Source organism: Porites lutea, chromosome 1 (genome assembly GCF_958299795.1).
Source record: "Porites lutea chromosome 1, jaPorLute2.1, whole genome shotgun sequence".
Classification (NCBI taxonomy): Eukaryota; Metazoa; Cnidaria; class Anthozoa; order Scleractinia; family Poritidae; genus Porites; species Porites lutea.
The window spans coordinates 57,113,839-57,136,239 of NC_133201.1; the positions used below are offsets into that span (position 1 = coordinate 57,113,839).

The following is a 22,401-nucleotide window of genomic DNA, read 5'->3' on the forward strand; positions in this document are numbered from 1 at the left end:
AAAATCATTATACAGCAGGTACTAAACAAACCTTGACAGCCACATTATGCCGCTAACTTGATAGTTATTTACTTGACTGAAAAAAATGAATGTAAATTTAAAGTAATTCTTTTTAAACCCAATGAACTTCCGTGCCTTTTCTGGTATTTGTGACGTCAATTACGTCAGAGTTTTGTTAATAATTAATCACACTATCATAATCAGCCATAAGTCTTCAATTTACTCGATAACAATTGTATTCCTTGATTGAAAAGTTCCAGAAAGCCAAGACACGAAAAAAAAACTTTGGAAGATAGAAGTTAAGGCTGTTTTATGGTTGTATTTGAAAACAAGCTTCAAAAGGTCATTTCACACTTTTCTATTAGCAACGGAGTTCCTTAAATTCTTAAATCACCTCGGCCTGTTGTCCTCTTGTCTAATTTAAGGTGAGTGTTCTTCATTTACCAGTGTTTTTCATTTATCCTGTTGGAGCTCAAGATTTACACCCTCGGCTGATTTAGTTCTCTTTTTTAGCCGATAACAATCATTTTTAATATAGTAAGAAACCTATACTGCCCAAATATACACGGAGGCTAGTAAGTACCTCTTCACACCTTCGGTTGTTATGGACACTCTTATTTAAGAACTGGAGAACTATCTGGTAAAGAACCGATCCTTCAATGACTCGCACTTTAAACCAGCATTTCTCCACTGTCTCTGTTTCTTTTTCAAGAGAACACTTCGTTTGAACAATTGTCCTAGTCTGACTTTAGCTCACTCTTAAGCTTCAAAATATAGTTATAGTTGTTCTTTTTTTGATGATTTGCTGAAAGTACAGAACACTGTGAGTACTGAGAAGAAGCAATTTATAAGGTCGTGTTATTACTTAAATCTTTCCATTTTATAGACAACGCCACATCAAACTCTTTCTTCCTTGCAGTTTTGGTAGGTATTTTTGAAGCCATTTAAAATTTAAATTCCACCCAAAAACAAACATAGGCTGAAGTGGCTTGACATTTCAGCAACACGCCGTTAATAATGCATGTCAATAAAAGAGACCTTTTCGGCGCCTGCAAAAAGAAGCCGTTCATTAAAATACTGTAAACACTGCAGAAACCTCTTACCCTGATGAACCCACGCATCAAAGTAAAGCCATCTACATGAGGTGTTTATTTTTAACACCCCCCCCCCGGAATTTTTAATAATGACGGTAATTAAACAAAAAAAGAGTAGAAAAATTCCACAACTAGGCGTATAATCATGGCTTTAAAACTGTTACATGAAAAGAAAACAACGGACAGTTGTGGTGATTACTTGAATAAGTTTTCCTACGCTCAATCTGAGGGCAACGGTACAATTTTTATTTTAAAAAAAAAGCCTTTTATTTGAGTGTCAAGGTATGTAGCACGAAAGTCCTAATTGGGGACACTATTTTTACGTCTCCAACTGGAGACGGGACCGCCATTTTACGTTGTCATCCGAGCCACGCAAAGGTCTAGCCTGTTGCAGTGCAAAGGGAGCACCTTAATTGCTCAGTTATTCTAAGACTTTGAGTATTGGTCCGGCCCCGGGAATCGAACCCGCGACCCTTCCGCTCTTCATCAAGCGCTCTACCGACTGAGCTAAACCTGCGCGGTTCAGAGCAAAAAAAGGTCTCCGTAAATTGGAAGGTATATCATCGTTTAACACTACGAAGGATGTTGCTCAAAGCAATTTGGACATAAACCCTACCTTACGTACGGAAGGTCACAGGTAAAGGTCAATTAAATATCAAAAGACAGTTAAGATTTAAATGATTTATCTCTCCAAACTTTGATTTTTTTAATTTGTCATAGCCATGAAGGTCGCAGTCACCCGTTTACTGCTGTTCGCCATCATAGCCAACTCAAATAGACGAACTCTATCAAAACAAGGTGTGCCACTGATCCTCAATGCATATAAAGTATTGCTTTAATAACTATTATCTGTACCTTGACCATTTTGCTTTGTTCATGTGGTCTTATGGGTGAAGTTTGTTACAAGAACCACTAGTTGTTCCCATCTCTTTTTATATTTCGATAGTTAATGATAATTTAACTTATTTCCTGGTTTCTTACATCCTGTAAATGAGATTGGATCATTAACGGAATAAAAGAAACAATTGTCGTAAGTTGCAAGTTGTTTTATTTCATGTTATTACAGACAAGAACGAGATCATCGCAGTTATAGACGCAACTTTTGCAGAGGCGAAAAGAAAGCTTGAAGAATTCAGGCTTGCCGGGATTCGACCCCTTAGCTTCTATAACACGGTTCCAGCGCTCTACAGTCTGAGCTAACAAGCCAACTGGGAGCATTGATTGACGGACTCGAAGGACCGTAACTAGGTTTTTTGTAACGGGGCGGGGGCATTATGTCCAATGCACGAGCCTTGTAGAGGGGTCCTGGGGGTATCCTCCCCTAGACAATTTTCAAATTTGGAGGCTCCGAAATGCTATTTTCAGCACTTGTCATGAGATATGTCTCCGAAAGTCGACCCCGAATATGAAAATGGCAAACTATTGCAAGTCACTATAATCAAAATAACTGAGTCTAAAGAAAACAAATCCATATCGAAAGACTTGATGTGTCTAGCTCAACAGGTCCAGGGGGGTCCCCCCGCTAGCTACGCGGGCTCTGAGTTGGTTCGTTATGAGCCGATGGAGGGATGATGACGATGAAAATTGAATAAATGAAAATCAAACAGGTCGGAATTGCAGGGTGAAGAATTAAATGAAAGAAGATAATCACAGTTTCTCGTTATTTTTTGTTGTTATTTTAATTTTAATCTGATAATGTCTGTGCTGTGAAGCAATAGTCTTCTTTCGTTTTTTTAAGTGTTTGGCAGTTAACCTAGCTAGCTGATGTCTCTTTCTAATCATTAGGAAAAAATGAGGATCAGTCAAGTGCGATGGAAATGTCCTTAAAAGATCTTACGGAAGACGGTAACTAATTGAGTTTGTGTAAAATGGAGATGTTTGGGGAGGGGATAAAGTGATAAAACGCCTAGAAATTTACTTTAGATGTTGCCAGAAACTAGGAAAGAAACTATATAATATTATGTAAAACAATATGCGATATTATAAAATGTGTACAAAATACTAGAAGTAGCTTTCCTAATCATAGCATAACTACTTGAGTGTGTGTAAAATGGCGAGCCGTGGGGAAGGGATAAAGTTATAAAAAGCCTAGAAATTTACTCTGGAAATTGTTAGAAACAAGGAAAGAAATTATATAGTTATATACATATATAAAAATATGCGATATAATAAAATGACTATGTACAAAATAATAGAATAAGCTTCCTAATCAAAACATAACTTATTCAATAAAAAAAGTATTGCGGGAGCACAAGTACAGTTGAGGGTACTATGATGAATGTTGCTTACTTACTGTGATAAGTGTTCACACAAAAATCCGTAAGTATGCTTGAAGCAATCGGGGATGCCAATCCTGTTTATATTCGGCAAAATTTCGCATACATGTTATAGCGTGAGTAGGATTTAAACTACTACATGGTCAAAACGTAACTTAATCATTAGACCTCGAAAACATCGAACTGCTCACTTATTTCTCATAATTTGTTACTGTAACAATAAAAGAGCTTTGCTGAAGATTTGTGCGATTTTACAGAGGAAGCGAAGAGCTGCTTCTTTAATTACCGAGATTCTCTATACCATCCTAAAAATACCGCTTGAATTTCGATTCGGATTTATTTCCAACAGAGCCAGAGACAGTCTCATTTTGCAACACTGAAACTTGCCTCCAGTGCTTTGACTTATTTTGTTTTACGTTCTCCTCGTGTGCAAATAACACGACGAAAAATCATTATACAGCAGGTACTAAACAAACCTTGACAGCCACAGTCATAAGGCCGCTCACTTGACAATTGCCTACTTGAATGGAGAAAAAATTACGAACGTGAATTAAAAGTTAATTATTCTTTTTGTCGCCTCTCTCTATAGAAAACCTCATGAATCCTCGCGCTTTTTCTGGTATTTGTGACGTCAACTATGTCAAGGTTGGATGTTACAAAGAGAAGAAGAATAATGTGGCGCTTCCACAGGAACTGTTTCAAGATAGATTTGCAAATCAGCCTAACTATAGTGGACAGAATGTTGATTGGGCTGATTACAGTAATTACCTTAAAAGGTAAGGAAAATAGAAGTTAGCTGAAAGGGTATTGATCACAACCAATGGTCAAGGTTATAAAAGGCGTTCAAAGACAACTAGGCTTTGATGGATGGTGCTTGCAAAAAAAGCATAATGTGCTACTTGCAGGGTTTGTAAATTTCTAAAATTATACCAATAATTATGTTAGTTTATGTAAATTATGCTTATTTAGCAATATATGCAGAAATTATATGCTTCTTCTTTTTACATTAAATTTGGTAAATATACCTCGATTACTATGCAAAAGAAACAAGTCAGGACGGCAAACATGTTTACGGTATTTTCATCTAGAAACTTAAAGAGTGCATAATTCATTTGCTGAAAACTGTATACACGTTATCGTGGGTCTGACCGAACATGCCAGTTAGGCGCATTCGTTGAGTTCTGTGAAAAGAGTCCTGGGTCACTTCCTGTGGGACTCAGGTCCCATGAATGTGACAATATGCAGACAATCGTGTGACAATTGTTAACGTCACTTAAATTTGCCCGTAACACTTATCTAGGGCTAAAAAAAATGGTTGCATGATCAATAAGTGACAATTTTGTGCTGCAAAACTAGTCAAAAGGGCAAATTATGCTTGAGCAGTGCTTTTTTCAGGAAATACATGAAAATTATTCTTTTTAAATGACAAGTTACGCCAAAAAGTATGCTAGCACAATCTATCAATGCAAAGCCTTCCGACAACTGATAGTCACCAACACCTTTCCAACTAAACACACACGCAAACACACAGCAAAAATCTCATTGGTTCATGCATTATTTTAATAGCATAAGTAGAGTTGAAAAAACTTATTGACCATATATCCAAGGTATAATTATATTATTCTTAGAGTTATCACACTTTCTATTTAATAAAAATTATAAGAACGCACTTAATTCCTCTTTGAAGAATTGCTATGTGTGATCATTTCTTCAATACAGTTATAACAACAACACTCAATCCGGCTTTTCAAAAAATTTCGATTTTTTCAGAATGGCCGGTATATTCTGAGGTTTTTAATTTTGATTTCAATGTTTTGCAGTCTGGCGTGTCGATGTGCTAAAAAAAGTCAAGAAAAGAGTTTTACTCACTTTGGTCTCCAAGACTACGGCCGCTGCTTTAGCGGGCGGCACGCGGCTTCCAGTTACAACACCCATGGTAGCTCCAGCAACTGCTGTAACCAACATTACAAGAAATGTGACGACAACGCCTGGGGAGAGTGTGTTGGCAAGAATAACAATGTTAACTACGTGTACGAAATACAAGAAGGTACCTATACAATACTTGACAGCATGTTCCACAGCCAGCGTGGTTGACCTCCGCATTCATACGTATTTCTTTGGGCTTAAGAATACCGCGCGCATGATATATTTAATCTAAATAAAAGTGCCAGCGACATCGAGTGAAGAGTATGAAAATATATCTCAGTAATATCATCTTTGAGGCATTGTAGAACTTCGATGACTAAAAAGACGATGCTAGCGAAAACATGCAGTACGGAACATAAGGCTTAATGAAACAAAGCAATAGCTCTACGAGACATGCGTTCTAAAGACATTTTGTGGCATGTTGTTTCCAACCTCGTCTTGATGTTGTTTCCTGACGTTCCCGTCTGGGACGAATAATAATAATAATGATAATAATAATAATAGTAATAATAATAATAATAATAATAATAATAATAATAATAATAGTAATAATAATAATAATGAGTATAGCGCAAAATGTCCTAAAAGCTCATGGCGCTTTACAATAGCAAAAATACAAACTAAGATTAAAAGTTAAAAATTTTTCTGGCAACGATAATACGGATAAATATCAAAATGTTCTTTACAATATTTAAAATAAATTAATAATGAAAATGAAAAAAATTAAAATAAATTAAAATAAAACAACATAAAACTTTGCTAAAAATATAACATATATGTACGTTGGGATGCAAGCTTAGTCTACCGGCAATATGTTCACATAGAAACTCATTACTTTACTTCTTTTGATCTAATACTAAAAAAAGCTCTTTGGAGTTAGAAAACCTTTGTCTTGTTCTTAAACTTAGAGTTTTAAAGACAACTGTATGCCTTGGGTAGCCTTGGGCGCCTCTATGCTGGCAACCGGCCTGCGTAAAGCAAAAATAACCAAATAATTTTATCAGAACTGAATTTTTTTCATTTCTTTATCGGTGACGTTTTTCTTAGTGTAACCGTTAAAGTTGCTCGGAAAAATAACAGGCTTAAAAACATTTTATCGAAATTAACAAGGATCAGCTTCATCCTAAGTGTACAGTGGATTGTGTTGATTTAAAGTCTGAATACCTAATTGTATTAATTTCGCGTTTTTCTCGATTGTAAAAAAATCGCCAAATTTAAGACCCGAGAAAATCCTCGCGACATTTGAACACGCGAAATGTAATACCCATATAAAAAATTCACACCACGGCAAAAAAAAAAAAAAAAAAAAATTCAACTTGTAATAACAACAACGTATACAGCATCTGTTTTACTTGTAAGTTGCATTTTGTATTTTCTGTTGTGAAATAACGTTAATTTGAAAAGATTTCACATAGGGATTAGAAATTATAAATGTAGAGAACCTTTAAATATGCGTTTTGCTTGTTCCAGTTTATCTAGAAATTTTCAAAAGTTCAGACTATTCGAAAACTAAAATGAAATTTAATTTCGTTTTTCCTATTTGCCCATTAAAATCGAGAAAATATAACCCTACGAAATACTGTCTGGCCAAAATTGCGAAATTAAGTACCAGTAAGGAATATTAAATTAAATGCGACACTTCTTTACTTAGGCTACTCCGCAGTTCGATTACCCATAAAGCAATATTCTTCTATAGATTATTAATGGCTTGATTTTATCGTTTATGTTCATTTAACAGCTGGAAGTGCTAATGGCGAGATTGGTTATGGACAAAGCTACGACGAAACGTATGGCGTTGAAACCAAGGAACATTAGAATAACATCATTTTATTTGTTCCCATTTGTTTGCTCTTGACGTTCTAGGAGCTGTCATAATGTTTGAACAAAGATTTTTTGCTAGATTTTCTTTTTAAAAGTGTAAGTGTAACTGTGTTTTTATTCTCACAATAAAAATGTTCACTTCATGAAAAATGGCGAATATTTCTTCTAAAAAACAAGGAACAAGGTCATTCGAGAAAACACGGGAAACTTATAATCATGCATGAAAGAGGACAATAGTCCAATGCAAGTTGTATATTTTTGCAAGCGACAAGAGGAACCCGATAGCCTAATCCCTAAGTTGCTACCACCATGAACGGCATGTATTTAGCCAGCTTCCTTTGGACTTCCACTAAGAAAGAATGGAATGCCCGCAATCTGATCACGCGTGTTCTGACTATCTATCACGTGAAACTCAGCTTACACAAAGAACACCACACCGTTGGAGTAGTCATCCACACTCCATAACCTTCGGTTCATATTAGTAGAATCATTAGTAGATAAAACAATGTTGTTGACTGGGCGTTCTATGTTGCGGCAAATAGAGATTAGATCAGTGCTGTAAGCCAAAATCAAAGTGGCCTCAAACGCGGTTTTCTAGTCGGAATCACTGCCAGGTTTAAAATGTTATAATCGCCAGCTTAGTGAGTCTAACTTTTTCAGAGCCTTCAAAGTCCTTCTCAAGCTAGCGAAATTCTTTTCCAAAGATTGTTAAAGTGATCATCGTGAGCTGTTATTTTATATCACGCAAGACGTAATTCCTTTCTATGTAAAACTAAAGGGACGCTGAAATGACCAGAAAATTCGATATTCAGCTGTTTAAGACAAACTTAAAGCAAGGGACAGATATACACCAACCCATGGCCTGGCCAGTACCTCACGCATGCGCACAGCCATATCACCCGGGCAGTGGCTAGCCCTAGCCACAAGTTGCTCCAAGCCCTCGAAAAAGTTGCCCCAAAATTCTTAAAAAGTTGCCCGAAGTTTACAAAAAGTTGCTCAAAAGTGGCTCGTTAAGTAAAATAAAAATGACAGGAATGACAGCCATTTTTAGTGTAGTACAATTAACACGTGGTTGCCGTGAAATAGTACTTGACAATTGTCACCAAATAGTTACAATTAAGAAAACAATGAAACTAGGCGTAAAACAGTGTATTAATCCACAGCTTGTTTCATAGGTTTACTTAAATCGCTCCGTTGAATTTCACACAGAGAAAATTAACCGAGGAAAGTGAACAATTTAAGTGTTCTTATAGATAACAACGTCTTTCCAATTAGTATTTCTCCCGATATTATAGAAATACTGTATACTGTATTTACCCGCACTGTTTGAGCGAATACCAAATCAGTTAAAATCGACATCGCATGAAAAAGAACGCTGTGAGTCGAAAATCCTTTCCGAGATCAAGATCAGTCTTTTTCTCTTTTTTGCAGTGTTTTCAGGCTGACTGAGATTTTCTGCAAGCTTTCTGTAAGTCAGTTCCAACTCTTATTAGATCAGTGCTGTAAGCCAAAATTAAAGTGACCTCAAACGCGGTTTTCTAGTCGGAATCACTGCCAGGTTTAGAATGTTATAATCGCCAGCTTAGTGAGTCTAAATTTTTCAGAGCCTTCAAAGTCCTTTCTTCGGCACAAATTTCAATTCGCACGTTGTTTCATTAATTAACTGAAATTTTCTTGTAAGGATATATAACAAGGCTTGAGCAGTAGCACAGGACTGTTTAATTGCCTTATGTTGGTTGAAATTTAATCAAGTTGCCCCCCAAATTAAAAGTTGCTCCAGATAGCAAAAGTTGCCAAAAAGTTGCTCCAAGTACCCAAAGGTGCCAAAATGTTGCCGAGCAACTTGTGGCTAAGGCTAGCAGTGGCAGCCATTGACAGCTCTTCGGTTGTCTGATTCAGCTGTTTGCATTTTATAATTCTGTTATGTAATTTGCAACGAAATATGGCATACCGCTCGTTTTCATGTCAATGACGTTTCTTGCTTTAATATCCCCAAAAAGTTTCCCGTTTAAGCCCGAAGAAAAATGGAAAGTGAATCACACTTAAACAAACAAAAAAAAGAAAGTTTTACAATCGGCAAAAAAACAAAAACAAAACAAAAACAAAAAAAAAACATGTCTTGCTTTGGGGTAACTTAATTTTCTTTTGGTTCTCTTAAAATGTAACCAATTCGACAAGCAGTTATTAGAGATGATCGCGCTTATTCCTTGTTTCTACACCGCTGCTGTAATCCTACCCTTATTATTGCGGCCTAGCTCATGCAAGTTAACTAACTGAAAAGAAAGCAAATAATAACAAAGTGTTCTTGTCATTTGCAAACTGGTGAAAATTTATAGCACAGCCGTAATTTTAATTAGTAATGTTTATTAATCTCTACTCCACTATATTCATATAGCTGACGGTTTTATTGCTCTTCTTATTATAAGCAGTTTAGGTACCGGGTAGGCAAAGAAACGAGAGAGTTTGATAGATATAAAGGTGATCAAAGGGACGAAGAGTTCAATAATCTATAAATAAGAAACAGATAGAAATAGTCCAATCATGAAATACGAGTTTTAAAAACTCCTACTTCATGTAGAGTGAGGCTAATAAATTAGCTCAAACCCAAAACTTTTAATTAATATGAAAGTGAGTTATATTTGAGTCATAACTTCGCACATGTGTCTTAGTTTAAGAAAAAAAAAATGCTTGGGCCAATCCAGAAAATGGCATCAACCGAAGAGTTCTCTTGACCGTATTCAACAGTAAAATGCAACTGGTCAGGAGAGGTGAATCGGTAAGAGGGGCGGATACTAAGTTGAATTTTACTTCATGCCCTTTTATTACTCTTCTTGACTTATTTGAAGATATATCAGGGAACCTCCGAGATCTAGTTTTAAGAAGAAGTATTGAATTATCAAATCTAGGAGAAAGAACCTTTTGCTAGGATGCACCCATATTAGGAAGCTTTATTGCAACGTCAAAGGCGAAGACCACAAAAAGGTCATTGTTAAAATTTTCCCGCTTTTAGTCACAGTTTCTCGTGATTATTTCAGTTGCCTTAAAATGTAAAATGTTGGTGAATTCCTCGGAGGTGAAATCTTAGAGACGTCACACAAAGTTTACAAAGCGAAAGAAAGATTCGTAGTAGTATGTTTACGTCGTATGTTTTCTCTGGTCGTTTTGACATAGAAAGCGGGCCCTGTCTACATATATACCTCAAGGACAGAATCTTTCACTATATTTTGATTTAGTGGTTTTTCCTGTCACAACTGTTTAAAATACCCTTTGTACAATCATTAGGCCAAGCGATATTTTTAAACTATGCAGAATTTGTTCCTCTTAACACTACAGTCGAACCTTCACTAAAGGCCACCTCACCACAACAACCACCTCTCTACAACGGCCATTTTTTTTGTCCCAGCAAGCAGTCCATACGTTGACTCTTGTTTAAACCTCTCTACAACGGCAATGGCCACTACAGCGCATCCCCAGCTGCCAAAATAACCTCTTCAACAACGGTCAGTTTTTTTCCGCGACTGATGAAAAAGTCAAGAATAGTCACGATATTTGATTCGTAAAGCGCGTTATTTTGATTGCAATATCTGCAGTAAGCTAAATTGTCCTAAATACTTATAGCGAATGTTGCAAACCTTGCTAGTTTTGTCACTGTAACATTATATTTTAATTCAAAATATTATTCAAGTTTTGTGCGTATTTCATCTCTTTATAATTATTATATATACAAAATTGGACAGTAAGCATTTACTGGGCACAATAAAAATGTACTACCTAAGAAAAATTCATATCACACCCCTACCTCCCCACAACAGCCAATTTCTTCTGTACCCAGGGTGGCCGTTGTGCAGAGGTTCGACTCATCTCTTTAAATAAATGCGTTCCTGTTCCCTGTCCCTTATGGCAACTGGTATGTTCACTTCCAAGAAAAGAAAAAAGGAAAATAAGTAAATAAAAAAGGAAATGAACGTTAGGGCAAATGATCGTTAGTCCTATGAACGGATTCGACTGGATGAAAGAAGTTTCTATCCAATTGAAACTTCCTATCTGATTGAAAACTAAGAGGTTTCTCTTTTGCATTGCTTTTAGAAGTCGTTCGCGTGGCTTGTCATCAGTCGCTTAGTTGGTTTGTTTTATACACCCCAAAGCGTAAATAAACCAACCACGCAACAGCCACTCAAGAGAGAAACCTCTGCTCACAGGGTATCGAAGGGCTAAAGAAGCTTCACGTAAAGGTGCTGTTAGAAGGGGTTTACGATTCTCGAGAATGATAACCATTATAACCAAAGTATTTGGATTTCCTCCGGTTTCTTTAATATATCGACATCATAAACCTATATAAGATGAGCAAGAATATTGGGTAAATAGATGGATTTGGTTTTTGCCAATTATTGCATGTTAAGGCCACTGTGCAAATTACTTGAGGGAAATATTTATTGTTTTTATTGCGTATAAGCACACATAATGAGTCTCTTCAAATAGATAATCTTTATCGATAGACTAACTAGTTTTGGGTACTACTGACATATATCAATTCAAGATTGGATCGCTAAAAAGTAACGAAGATATATACTTGATGGTTTTGCCTGTCGAGAGTCAAAACCCATTCAACCTCTGTGGAATTTGAAATGGATTATACACAAATTTCTACCGAAATCCAATTTGAACATAACTTTTTAATTGGACATTATTTTCATTTAATCGAAAGGAAATGGCAAGAAAGAGTTTTATTTATTCAAGTGTTTCAATAAGCCTATTCAAAGCAAATAGAATTGTATCAGAAATAAAAGCCACGCTTTAGCATTGTCTGGCAACAGAGTTCTTTGGGAAGCAACCTTTACTGCTTCATTTTTTTTATTCCACCGAACTTAATTTTCTGTTCAATTCTGTAGTCAAGAGGCTGTCCTTTTTACTGGTCCACCAAAGGTAAGTACAATAAAATTACCATCAAGATTCATCCGGTTAAACGTTGTCCATAATATTTTGCGGATTTATTCGCTCTTTTCGGTTTTCTTTTTAATTATTTTACAGAGATTTACATCAAACATTATTGAAAAATACCCTTCCCCGTCCCTCAAACGTGCATTGGAACTACTTGGACACAAATTTAGCAATTACATCCTAGGATCGCTTGTTTAGTATAAAATCTGCTCTAAAGATAAGCAATGTATACACATGGGTATGTCTAAAGATAGAGAATAGCTTGTAATTTTTAAAGTGGCGGTTGTTGATCGAATACATTCGTGTGAATGATTTTCTATTTTGCCGATCTAAGAAAGAGCCTGAGGACATAATTAGGTCCCTCTCTTGCAGGAACTTGAATTCGTTTTTTCGCAAGAAAGAGAGGTTAAAATTGGCGATTAAGTCTCTATAAAAAAGTGTAGCAAGATCCTATGAAGATTATCATAGCAAGATTTTATCGATGTCCATTATTTGTGGCAATTTTCAAATTGATTCTCTGAGTAGCTCCTTAGCTCCTCAGATAACATTTTTTTATCATTCAACGCAAATTACTGTTAGTGAATTTTGATTCTGACAACCTTTTTATGTTTGCGATCGATTTAAACTGAAGGGACACTATTTTTTCACGAGTTATAACGCCCAGGTGATCGATGACAACTGATGACGGATTTCGCTTTACTTTTTCAGGAAATCAAAACATTAAAGAAAGAGAGCAAAGAAATATGCTTCATTCAGTTCAATGCATTTTTTTTCTTGCGGCGTTGGCAATCGCCCAGTCAGCGTCTTCAAAAGGTAAAAAGATGATCTTTAACTTTTTGGGAATGTAGGTTGCGCTGGTACCAAGCCGGGAAGACATACAGGTTGGACTGGTTAGATGTATGATGTGATTACTGGGTTCAGTCACAGTATATTCAATTTTTTTTTTTTAATGGAAGTTGATGGTTACTCAATCAAGGCCAACTAAGGTCAACTGATAACTTATGGTACAAACGAATACGCTTATATATTACAGTCTAACCTCTCCTTACGGACACCTCTATAATACGGATAGTTTGTTTGGTCCCAGAAATGTCAAAAATCATACATTCCCTACCTGTATAATACGGACACCTCTGTAAAGGGGACACTTGGTTCTGTCCCTCTGGTATCCGTATTAAAGAGGTTTGACTGTATTCAAAAGCGGCAACTAGTTAGATAAGAATGAGGATAAAGGACGATCACACAGTAATGGGGCCCAGTGTATAGAGCAAAAAAGCGCTTATTAATGAATGCACCCCCGCCCCCCACTAAAAAGTAAGTTTGGTTCCCTTTGTTCCGAGTAGAGGAAACAAAAGTTCATTGTTTCACGGAGATGGGTCAAGTAAGTGCTTTCCTTTTTTTTAAAATTCCCAACTCGACAATGAAACAAAAATAATTAAATTAGATTTTTGTTGATGAGCTGCGAAAACAAAATGAGCGGTTCAATTAGTTTTCCCGCTGTTTGAATGTACGATGGATGACGTTCGGGTCGTTGTAGGAAAATAATACCTTAGGGATTTAGATTATCTTCATACTGGCACGTGATAAGTTCTCGTCCAATTGTGAAACGTTTGTTGAGTTGGAAGGTCTAAGTCAATCATGTTCAATTTTAGAACTGGGACAAAAGACAAATTAATAGTAAACAGTTGTAGGCGGTCAACAGGACTATATGTCACAAGTGCACCTTTATAAACGTGCCTAAGTCGTAAATTTGGCTGAATGATCCAAATTAAGAGTTGTAGCTTATTGTAGCTTAGCGTGAATTTCAGGTGAAAAACATTTCTCGCAAACCTGAGCTACCAGTGCGCCTTGTATTCATTATCAACTTCAAAATCAAACCAGAACAACATACAAAATCATTCCAAAAACCGAGAGAGTTTTTAACAAACTTAAAATTTTGTTTCAAATTTTTACCATCATCACTTCCCGATTCCAACTTAAATTTTTCAATCAACCTTTACGGTATTTAGAATGTTGGCTTTCCCTTTTAGTGCTTATGTATTGTATACTTAAGCTGGACTAAGCTACTTAGTAGGCGGCAACGATATCTTTGCATCTTCACTCATGTGTTTAAAAGGACTTGTAGCTCGCAGTAATATCATCTATTGCATAGTGCGAGTCAACCATAATTATAAAACGAGAAGCAGTAAATTTAATGCTGTATTTGCGCTTTGAGAACTGAATTTTTAGAAAGACATCCATTACATACCAGGGAGCATTAGGACCTACAACGAACTCAGGACTCAGCAAAGCAACGCAAATCTTAATACCTCAGTTCAAAGAGATGCTGAGGACTGTTATTTTGCCTTTTCATATTTCGTTATATCCTCATGTATTTTATTTTCAATTTTAGTTTATCAGGACCCCCTTTGAAGTCAACCCTGCTGAAAAGGCAAATCCTGTATAAATATGCTATATTTATACAGGATTTGCCTTTTCAGCAGGATTGACTAAATAAAATAAAATAGACAAATAAATACGTTATCAATATTCTCTCAGAACGTTATACATTCCAGTAACTTACGTACCACATTTCCCCTTTGAGTCAACCATCTGGCGATTCAATTTTTTTCTCACTTAGTTTCTTGTTTATTGACTTAATTACTTGCGAAGGTGCTCACCTTTTTCTTTAGACTAACTGACACAAATTCTCTTAGACTTCAGGAATGGTGATGTGGAGAAGCTGTATCGCAGATTTTTACAAGGTGGGATTTAGCTTTAATATATTTACATTATTATTCTTTGAAAATATATTCGTCCCTTTATGATTGACCTAAATACTTCACTCTAGCTAACTCTCCATAAGCATAAGTAGCCATCGTACCGTTGACCCAGTTAAAAGTCAATTTTTTGCCTCTGGAGACTTTAAATTGCGAACTTATTATGAACCAAAAACAGAGAAGTCCACAGACTACTGCAAACCCCATCTTTAGCGAGGGATAACACCTTCCGACATTTGCCTTTAAACTTCTTCATACCATACGAAAGCCCAATCCCATACCTGTTGTATTATTCATTTAAAAGATTTCCAACTTAACTTCAATTTACATGTATGTAAAGTTCTCGTGATCATGGACGTTAGTCTGCTTTTCGGCAGTTTTAGCATGTAAAGAGTTGTTTAGCCCACCAGATATCAGTTGTCATCCATCGAGTGGTATTTTTCACTATTCTTGGTATGTTTTTAGCAGCGAGTTCGGCTATCGCGATTTCTTCTTCGCATAATTATCTCAAATTTTCGCTCCTCTGCGAACGCACCAGCATACACGATGGCTACTAAAGAGGGCGTTATAAAAGCAGTTGTAAGCTTTTTTTTCCGAGATGATCTAGATACAGCATTTGAACGACATAAAAGCTGCGTCTCAATAAATGACGCGAATACGGTGCTCCAGCTTAAATAGCACCCTGTTTCATTCCTTGGCCAGTCAATCACTATCGAGGCATCGCTAAACAAAAACGAATCAAGTTAATCGTAATAAAAGTAGTGGTGTCCGTTCATTCCTGACCATTTTCCACGCCTGCAGTTCTCTGGTCAGCGGTCAGCAGAACATGAGCCTGCCGTCAGCGGTGATTTTTAGTGCTTGGTTACTTCTGTCCACAGTGGGTTTGAGTCCCGGTTGGCTCCACCGAGTGAGCTTGGGTCCGAGTTGGCTTAAACGAAAGGCCCTTGGCCCGAGTTCGGTTCGGAAATGGTCGGTTGCTAGTGTTCGTCTAAAAAGGGTCTCAGACTCCTCAGAGTGACTCTGAGTATAATCGGTAATAATGTTGATGCGAAGAAGTCTATCTATTGAGTTACTCATGTTGCTCACTGGTTGCACAAAATTGCTCGCAACAGCTCCAAAATTTTCATGAAAAGTCATTTTTGGTTACCGGTCATTAACTTAAGACTAATAAAAAGTCAACTTCATGAGTTCTCAACACAGAAATCATCAACTTTATAATGTGCAATATTATATTTGCAGTGCCTTTAATTAGAAAGTGCCGAAATTCTTTCCAGACTCTGAGCAACACATAAAGTCGGTCAGTATGTTTAACAATTATTCGCTGAAGGCGAAGTTAATATTGTTGAATAATTATTCAACAAAATTAACTGAGCCTGAGGGGAATAATTGTTTTAGTATATTCACACGAAGTGATCTCAACAGAATCAGAAAGGAAAACATTAAAAAACGATTAGTTTAATTGACAGGTGAATTTATGCGTGAACACGAAGCCGTAAACAGTGGATGCGCAAAAGTTAGATCTTAACAGTATCTTCAAACATGGCAAATGATAGTTTAATAACTCTCTTTGTATCGAGTTTTGTAAGCTTTAACATCAACGGTTCAAAAGAAAACGCTGAAAATTTAAATTACTACCCAATTCTGAGAAGAAAAGTAGAGCTTTATTTGTTTCTGTCAACTCACCGTGAATGAGAAAGTTTTCTTTGTCGCTTCTTGCAAATGCTGTCAACAGCGCCTACGATCAAGGTGAGCGTTGTTTATCTTCAAAGGTCTTTACTGGCACGTACAATTTTCGAAAATATTTGCCTTCCTCTTTTCTCCATAAATTCACTTCTATTTATAGGCAAAATTGGTCTTGCGACAAAATCCCGAAATCACAAAACAGAGACAAAGCGACTTCGTTTTCCTCTGTAGTGTTAAACATAGCTTCGAGCGTACAAAAAGTAAGCTACAGTAAACCACTTCACAATAAATCACGCTGTTTAAACACCATGAAGTCTTTTCTTGCCTTCAAAGTCATCAGCACTTGGATATTCGTGTATTTTCAAAAAAGGCTTTACTATGAAACTTCGGCAAAACACCCAGTTCACGACAGCGATTTTGTTCTGCTTTATATTTACCGCCTAGCGAGGTGAATATAACGTCATAGTCCGAGATAGCTAACCAATCAGATTTCTTAAATTACCAAGATCACTGAGTTTATATACAGTATACTAATAACTGATATTTGTCACGTCCAAAGTTAGCCTGCGTTTCAGACGGCCCACGCACTCGTCTTAACCATTTTTATAGTCCTTCTGTACAGAAGGTTTAGAGAGTCTGCAAAGCAGGCAAGTCGAAAGTTAGCGCCTTGTAATCTTTCTTGAAAACGCTACTTATTTGTTGCTTTATTTCTTCATACCGGACTGCTAGATCCTGTATCACTTTACTACAAGACGTCAGACAAAGCCATTAATTAGTAGATACAGCACACGGCAATATGAAGCGAAAATGTCAGTAAACCCCAAGCAACAAACTCTAGGCTCTAAGCTTTTCCATTCCTCCTTTTATACTCAGTTTCCCAAAGAGAGAATTTTTACTCGCATCTCGCTATGATATTTATCACACTTTCTTTGCTTCATTCACTCGAAATTTACGATCATTTGTTTTAATTGCTCACTTTTAACTGTATTTACAGATGTATCAGATGAACCAGCCGACTGCAGCGTCACGTACAAGAAAGTCGGTTGCTACAATGAAAAGAGCGGCGACAGGTTGCTGACTAAACAGGTTTTGAGTATGCGGAACGAAGTAGACTGGACACCCGGGAAATGGGAGAACTTTCTGAAAAAGCAAGTGTTTATGTTAACATTTAATTGAAGCTAGCTTTGAACCGTATCTACCGTCTTATAGCTAACTGTGCGCACCGAGACAAAGATATAGAAAAATTGAATTTTTAAAGGAGCTCAGTACATCTTTTTCTTTCAATGAGGTCGTTTACGTTAGCCAGTGTTTCAGACAACATTTCTCTTACGTTTGTTGCGTTTTAGCTAGGCGAGTTGCACGAGACGCCACTTGATATATACCACTTAGCACCCCTAGCAGTTGTCGCTTCGAAGATAAGACATTGACTCTATTATCATGAACAGCATTTGTACAACAGGAACGTTGTGAGATCTGGATATTCGAGGGCAGGTTGTAATAGGCAATAGTTCGACTTGTGTTGAAACATGTGATCTCCCTCACCCTTTAGCATCTATTCCATTCTATTTCGAAATTCCCCATTCAAATCACCTACAAAATCTTTCATTTTACATTCGCTTCTTTTTCTTACTTGTAAAAATTCCAAGCTATACCAATCAACGCATATGAAAAATTGTTTAACAATCATTATTAAAAACTGAATCATTGGATAATGCAATTCTAGCATTTTGATCGGCTTAGCCGTTATGGTATATGAGCTATTATACCATGCTCTCCATATATGGTCGGTGTACGCGTCAGTTTAAAATTGGAAGCTAGCTGAGATTTCTTTTCGCGAAGGATAGAACGGCGCCCGAAGCAAATTCATTTCTTAGGATACTAGAAATGCAATTTCATCGAAAGAAAAAAGACAAAAACAAACAAGAAAGCCACAAGAGCTTGTTTGAAAGTTTGTCGAAAAACACATGAAAATACATGGAACTGAAGTACCTTGACCAGCTACGAAAGAAGACAAGTGTTGTTTCTTCATGATCGCGAAGCCATTCGCCGATCGAGTCACTCGCCGATAGATAACTGTGGCTTGTTTATCCGACATCAAGAATATAAATCACAAGTAACCAGCTACAAATACAGGCTATGCAGACATTCACTAGTGCAATCGAGGCGGCAGTATAGCTTCTTTTCTAGTTCAGCAAAACCAGCTTGTGGCTTCAAACAACTTCATAACAAGCGACCGAGGTAATAGTTTTTCTCCGTTGTTCTTACTTTTATAACTGCACCAAAAATCCAAATTTACAGCTAATTTCGACGGCTGTCACTTAAAAATTCTTTTCCTTCACAATATCTGCCAGGTTTTTTTTTAGCTGTTTTGCTGTGTAAAATCCTAGAATCCCGATGAGTTTTTAAAAAACTAATGTTCATCGTTTTTCATTCATGCAGTCCAGGCGAGTCCGTTCGCGCGTTGACAGTTTTGATAGACGTGTGACATGTGAATCAGGGCGGATAAAGGTTGGGCGGTGAAACGAGCGCTCTTTCCGCGATTCCGGTGCGCTTGAAGGCCGGCGAAATTTTCCTTTTTGCAAACCGGAAATCCTATTTTCTTTCTGTAATTTCAGGCTACAATGTTAAACAGATAAATTCGTTTCATAACAATATCAATAAACAGTTTCATATGTTTGTGTCTGTACGTTTATAAGTCAAACTTGTTGGTCGTATAATGCCAAAATTTGAGTTTAATTTCTAAGTGTTGAATACCTCCTCCTTCCACTAAATATCACCTAATCGTCTTTCGCCGTTTCGTTTGCAAAAGCTTAACACTTCTTAACCTCAATTTTTACATATGTTAAAAGGGGGATAAATTTTACATAACGTAAAAAAAAATTAGATTGATATATTTTGATATAGTGGCGTTGTACTTCTTCAAACTTTGCTTCTCGGGTGCAACGCGCCATGGCGATTCGCGCAGTGCGTTGCAAATCCGGCAACCGCATGTAAACGAAATTTATTGAGGTTAGTTGTAAGGTTTTTTCTCCGTTTTTCTCTCTAAAACAAAACAAGGTAAACAATAAAAACTGAGGGAAAACTAATTTTGAAGTTTTGAAGAAACAGAAAGACGTATGAGATGCTTTTTTCAAAATTAAAAAGAAAGATGATGGTGATTGAAATTAGCATAATTTCACCTTGTACGAGCTGCACGCATTTATAAAATACACGTCATCTAGTTATGAAACACGATCTGCTGTCTTTTAGTTTTGCCATGGATGACATGGATGAGATTTTCCTTCGTGTTTTAGACAGTATTTAGTTGTTTTCGTTTTGGAATAACCTCGACACTGGCGAGTAGCAGAAAGAAAATGTAATTCAGTGGTAGAGTTATGGAAGTAATAAAAGAAACTCTTTGAAAGAGATGTTTGTCTACTCCAACCAAACCTCCCGCAAAAAATAGCAACATTTGCCTCTCGGAGACAGCGTACCAGCACAAAGGAACGAGGAAGAAGTGCAAGAAAACAAATCAAGCCACCATAATTCAGTGACAGCGACAGTGTCTAATGTACAAACCACATCACAAGCCCTGACCGAAGTCGAAAACAAGCGACATTTCTAAGCAGAGCCCCAGTCCACTGCATCACACCTTTTTGCTCGGACGGGCTGGTTTCACCGCCCAACCTTTATCCGCCCTGATGTGAATAGCGGAAGTCCCTTGTCTTTTCCGGTTTGTTGTAGTCGGGGAGATTCAACGAGATTTTGTAGGCGTTTTTAATAAGACAATTATTCCACTCGCGCTTGTTGGATATAAGATGATTATAGCCAACTCGGCGCTACGCGCCTCGTTGGCTATCTATCATCTCATATCCAACGCGCCCTCGTGGGATAATTGTTAAATATTTAATACAACAATTTTTTTCGGCACAACTTATGCTGAGTTCGGCTTTTCTATCCTAGATTAGCCTGTCGCTGTGCAAAGGAAACTCGTGCTATTGGGTACAGCTACTTTGGACTTCAGTTCTTTGGAGAGTGTTGGAGTGATGCCCAGGCAGAAGAGAGGTATAAACGATACGGAAAATCAAGTGACTGTTTTGGATTCGAGTACAAGACATGCAATGACAAAGATGAGAACGAATGTGTTGGCGGCGGAAATAAAAACTACGTATACATGATGGAAGGTAAAGGAAGGAAAATCCTAAAAAAAATTAGGTTATAACAAAACGAAATGGAACAACAAGACACGTCACCACCTAGATATCGGTAGTGCCTCTGATTGGTCGCGCCGCGTGAGAAATTTGCCTCATCCAATCAGAAGTAATACCCAGATTTGGGTAGTGAGGCGTCATCAGTATAGAATTTTTGCGCTTGTTTCTCTGAAGTTATTTCAGGGGAAACCTGTGGTGGCGTCGCGAAATTTCGGCTGTTTTTTTCAGGCTTAGAACACTTAAAATAGTGAAAACAACGTAAAATGGTATATGTTATGGTTCGATTACGTGTACTAATAGAGAGCTTAAGATTTGAGGACGATCTAGATTTCACTTGAAGTTTTTTCGCGCATTCTCGAAAATTATATATTCAAGCCGGGAAGCTTCATTGTACTAGCTTTGACCCGAAAATTTTTTTTAATTGGAGATGGCTTAACCCTTTCCCGATCGAAACATGATTAATTATTATAATTTGGTAACTTGTTCCCGCCACTACGACATTCACTTCTCGCTAAAAGGCGAAGTAGAATGACGACGGATATGACGTTTTCCCGCCAAAATGACGTTGGCTCACGCAAGAGCGCTACTTCGTACCGAGAAAATCTTGTACTCGTAGTCGTCCTCGTCTCAGAATCTGAAGCTGTCTAATATTTTACAATCTGTTGCATTGTTGCAGAGGACGGAAGCGCAAGTGGAGTTGGACCTAATTCATAACTGAGGAGAGACAATACTCTTTTTCAAATGCATGTAGAAAAGCAGTTTCAAATAAAGGGATGAGTACAACGGCTATAAATTATTGACTGGTTATTTTGGAATTTTGCAATATTAACAGTTAATGTAGAGCTAATAGACAATATCCAGCTTCTATTGTTGTTTCCAGTTGTGGCCGCTGTACGTCTCCAAGACTATCTTAAATCAAACCAACTCAATTAACCAGCTTTACAGTCAGCCTATAAGCGATTTCTTCATAGCTGCGAAACCGCCATCACTAGCATTAACAACGACATTCTGCTTGCCATTTATAATCGTCGCTCGCTGTGTTTTAGGTGTCCTGCCTCTTGACATTTCTGCTACTTTTTACACTGTCAATCACGATCGATTTCTCTTTATACTCTACCCTGGGTTCATAGTCTGCGGTACTGCCATTGACAGGTTTCGCTCAAACCACACACAATTTACCTTAATTGATGGGAAAAAATTACAATCTCGCGAGCTCAAATGTGACGTGCCTCAAGGCTTTGTCCTCAGAGCACCACTGGCTGACGTTCTGCGTTATGACAACATGCAATTTCGTTGATTATACACAATTATACATATACTTTTTACGAAACCTTCTCCCTGTAATTAGCTATTACCATTGCTAAAATTCAGGATTGCTTGTCAGATCTTAATAAGTGAATGTCTCACCAAACTGAAAAGCAAAGGAACAACACGACAAGTGGACAAAGTTAAGTTGTATATTCCCAGTCAAGATAGCTGGATTGGCTTTAGACAGCGAGCAAGCTTTCTTGGGTGCTCTGGGGGCGGGGGACGGAAGTAGATGCTTCCCGACAGAGCTTGCTCGCAGGCCAGTTTGGCTTGTACCAACTTGTATCAACTTGTATCAACTTCATAATCGAATGACTATTTTCATTGAGACAATAAAATTTAACATTTGTTCAAATCAACAAAATGTACTTATTTTGATTTAGGCAAGGGAATTCAGGAGTTTGTT

The 22,401-nt window shown here is 37.2% G+C and overlaps 2 protein-coding genes across 2 annotated transcripts; both read left to right on the plus strand.

The window, feature by feature from the left end:
• Window positions 1-272: 272 nt before the first annotated feature.
• On the plus strand, window positions 273-7,210 carry LOC140940309 (uncharacterized). Its single transcript, XM_073389241.1, has 6 exons — window positions 273-425; window positions 1,815-1,892; window positions 2,880-2,939; window positions 3,960-4,146; window positions 5,191-5,417; window positions 7,035-7,210. Exons 2-6 carry the CDS (start codon window positions 1,817-1,819, stop codon window positions 7,109-7,111), a joined length of 627 nt encoding a protein of 208 aa, XP_073245342.1. The 5' UTR covers window positions 273-425; window positions 1,815-1,816; the 3' UTR covers window positions 7,112-7,210.
• Window positions 7,211-11,939: 4,729 nt separating this feature from the next.
• Window positions 11,940-21,480, plus strand: LOC140940316 (uncharacterized). The gene is made up of 6 exons (XM_073389254.1): window positions 11,940-12,040; window positions 12,764-12,868; window positions 14,752-14,799; window positions 17,492-17,645; window positions 20,440-20,660; window positions 21,364-21,480. Exons 2-6 carry the CDS (start codon window positions 12,799-12,801, stop codon window positions 21,399-21,401), a joined length of 531 nt encoding a protein of 176 aa, XP_073245355.1. The 5' UTR covers window positions 11,940-12,040; window positions 12,764-12,798; the 3' UTR covers window positions 21,402-21,480.
• Window positions 21,481-22,401: the final 921 nt, after the last annotated feature.

Coding starts and splice junctions, on each gene's coding strand:
- LOC140940309 (XM_073389241.1), top strand. CDS start 1,817: ATGAAGGTCGCAGTCACCCGTTTACTGCTGTTCGCCATCATAGCCAAC. Junction 2,940..3,959: donor AAAAGATCTTACGGAAGACG/GTAACTAATTGA, acceptor CTCTCTCTATAG/AAAACCTCATGAATCCTCGC. Junction 4,147..5,190: donor TACAGTAATTACCTTAAAAG/GTAAGGAAAATA, acceptor AATGTTTTGCAG/TCTGGCGTGTCGATGTGCTA.
- LOC140940316 (XM_073389254.1), top strand. CDS start 12,799: ATGCTTCATTCAGTTCAATGCATTTTTTTTCTTGCGGCGTTGGCAATC. Junction 12,869..14,751: donor CCAGTCAGCGTCTTCAAAAG/GTAAAAAGATGA, acceptor AAATTCTCTTAG/ACTTCAGGAATGGTGATGTG. Junction 14,800..17,491: donor GTATCGCAGATTTTTACAAG/GTGGGATTTAGC, acceptor CTGTATTTACAG/ATGTATCAGATGAACCAGCC.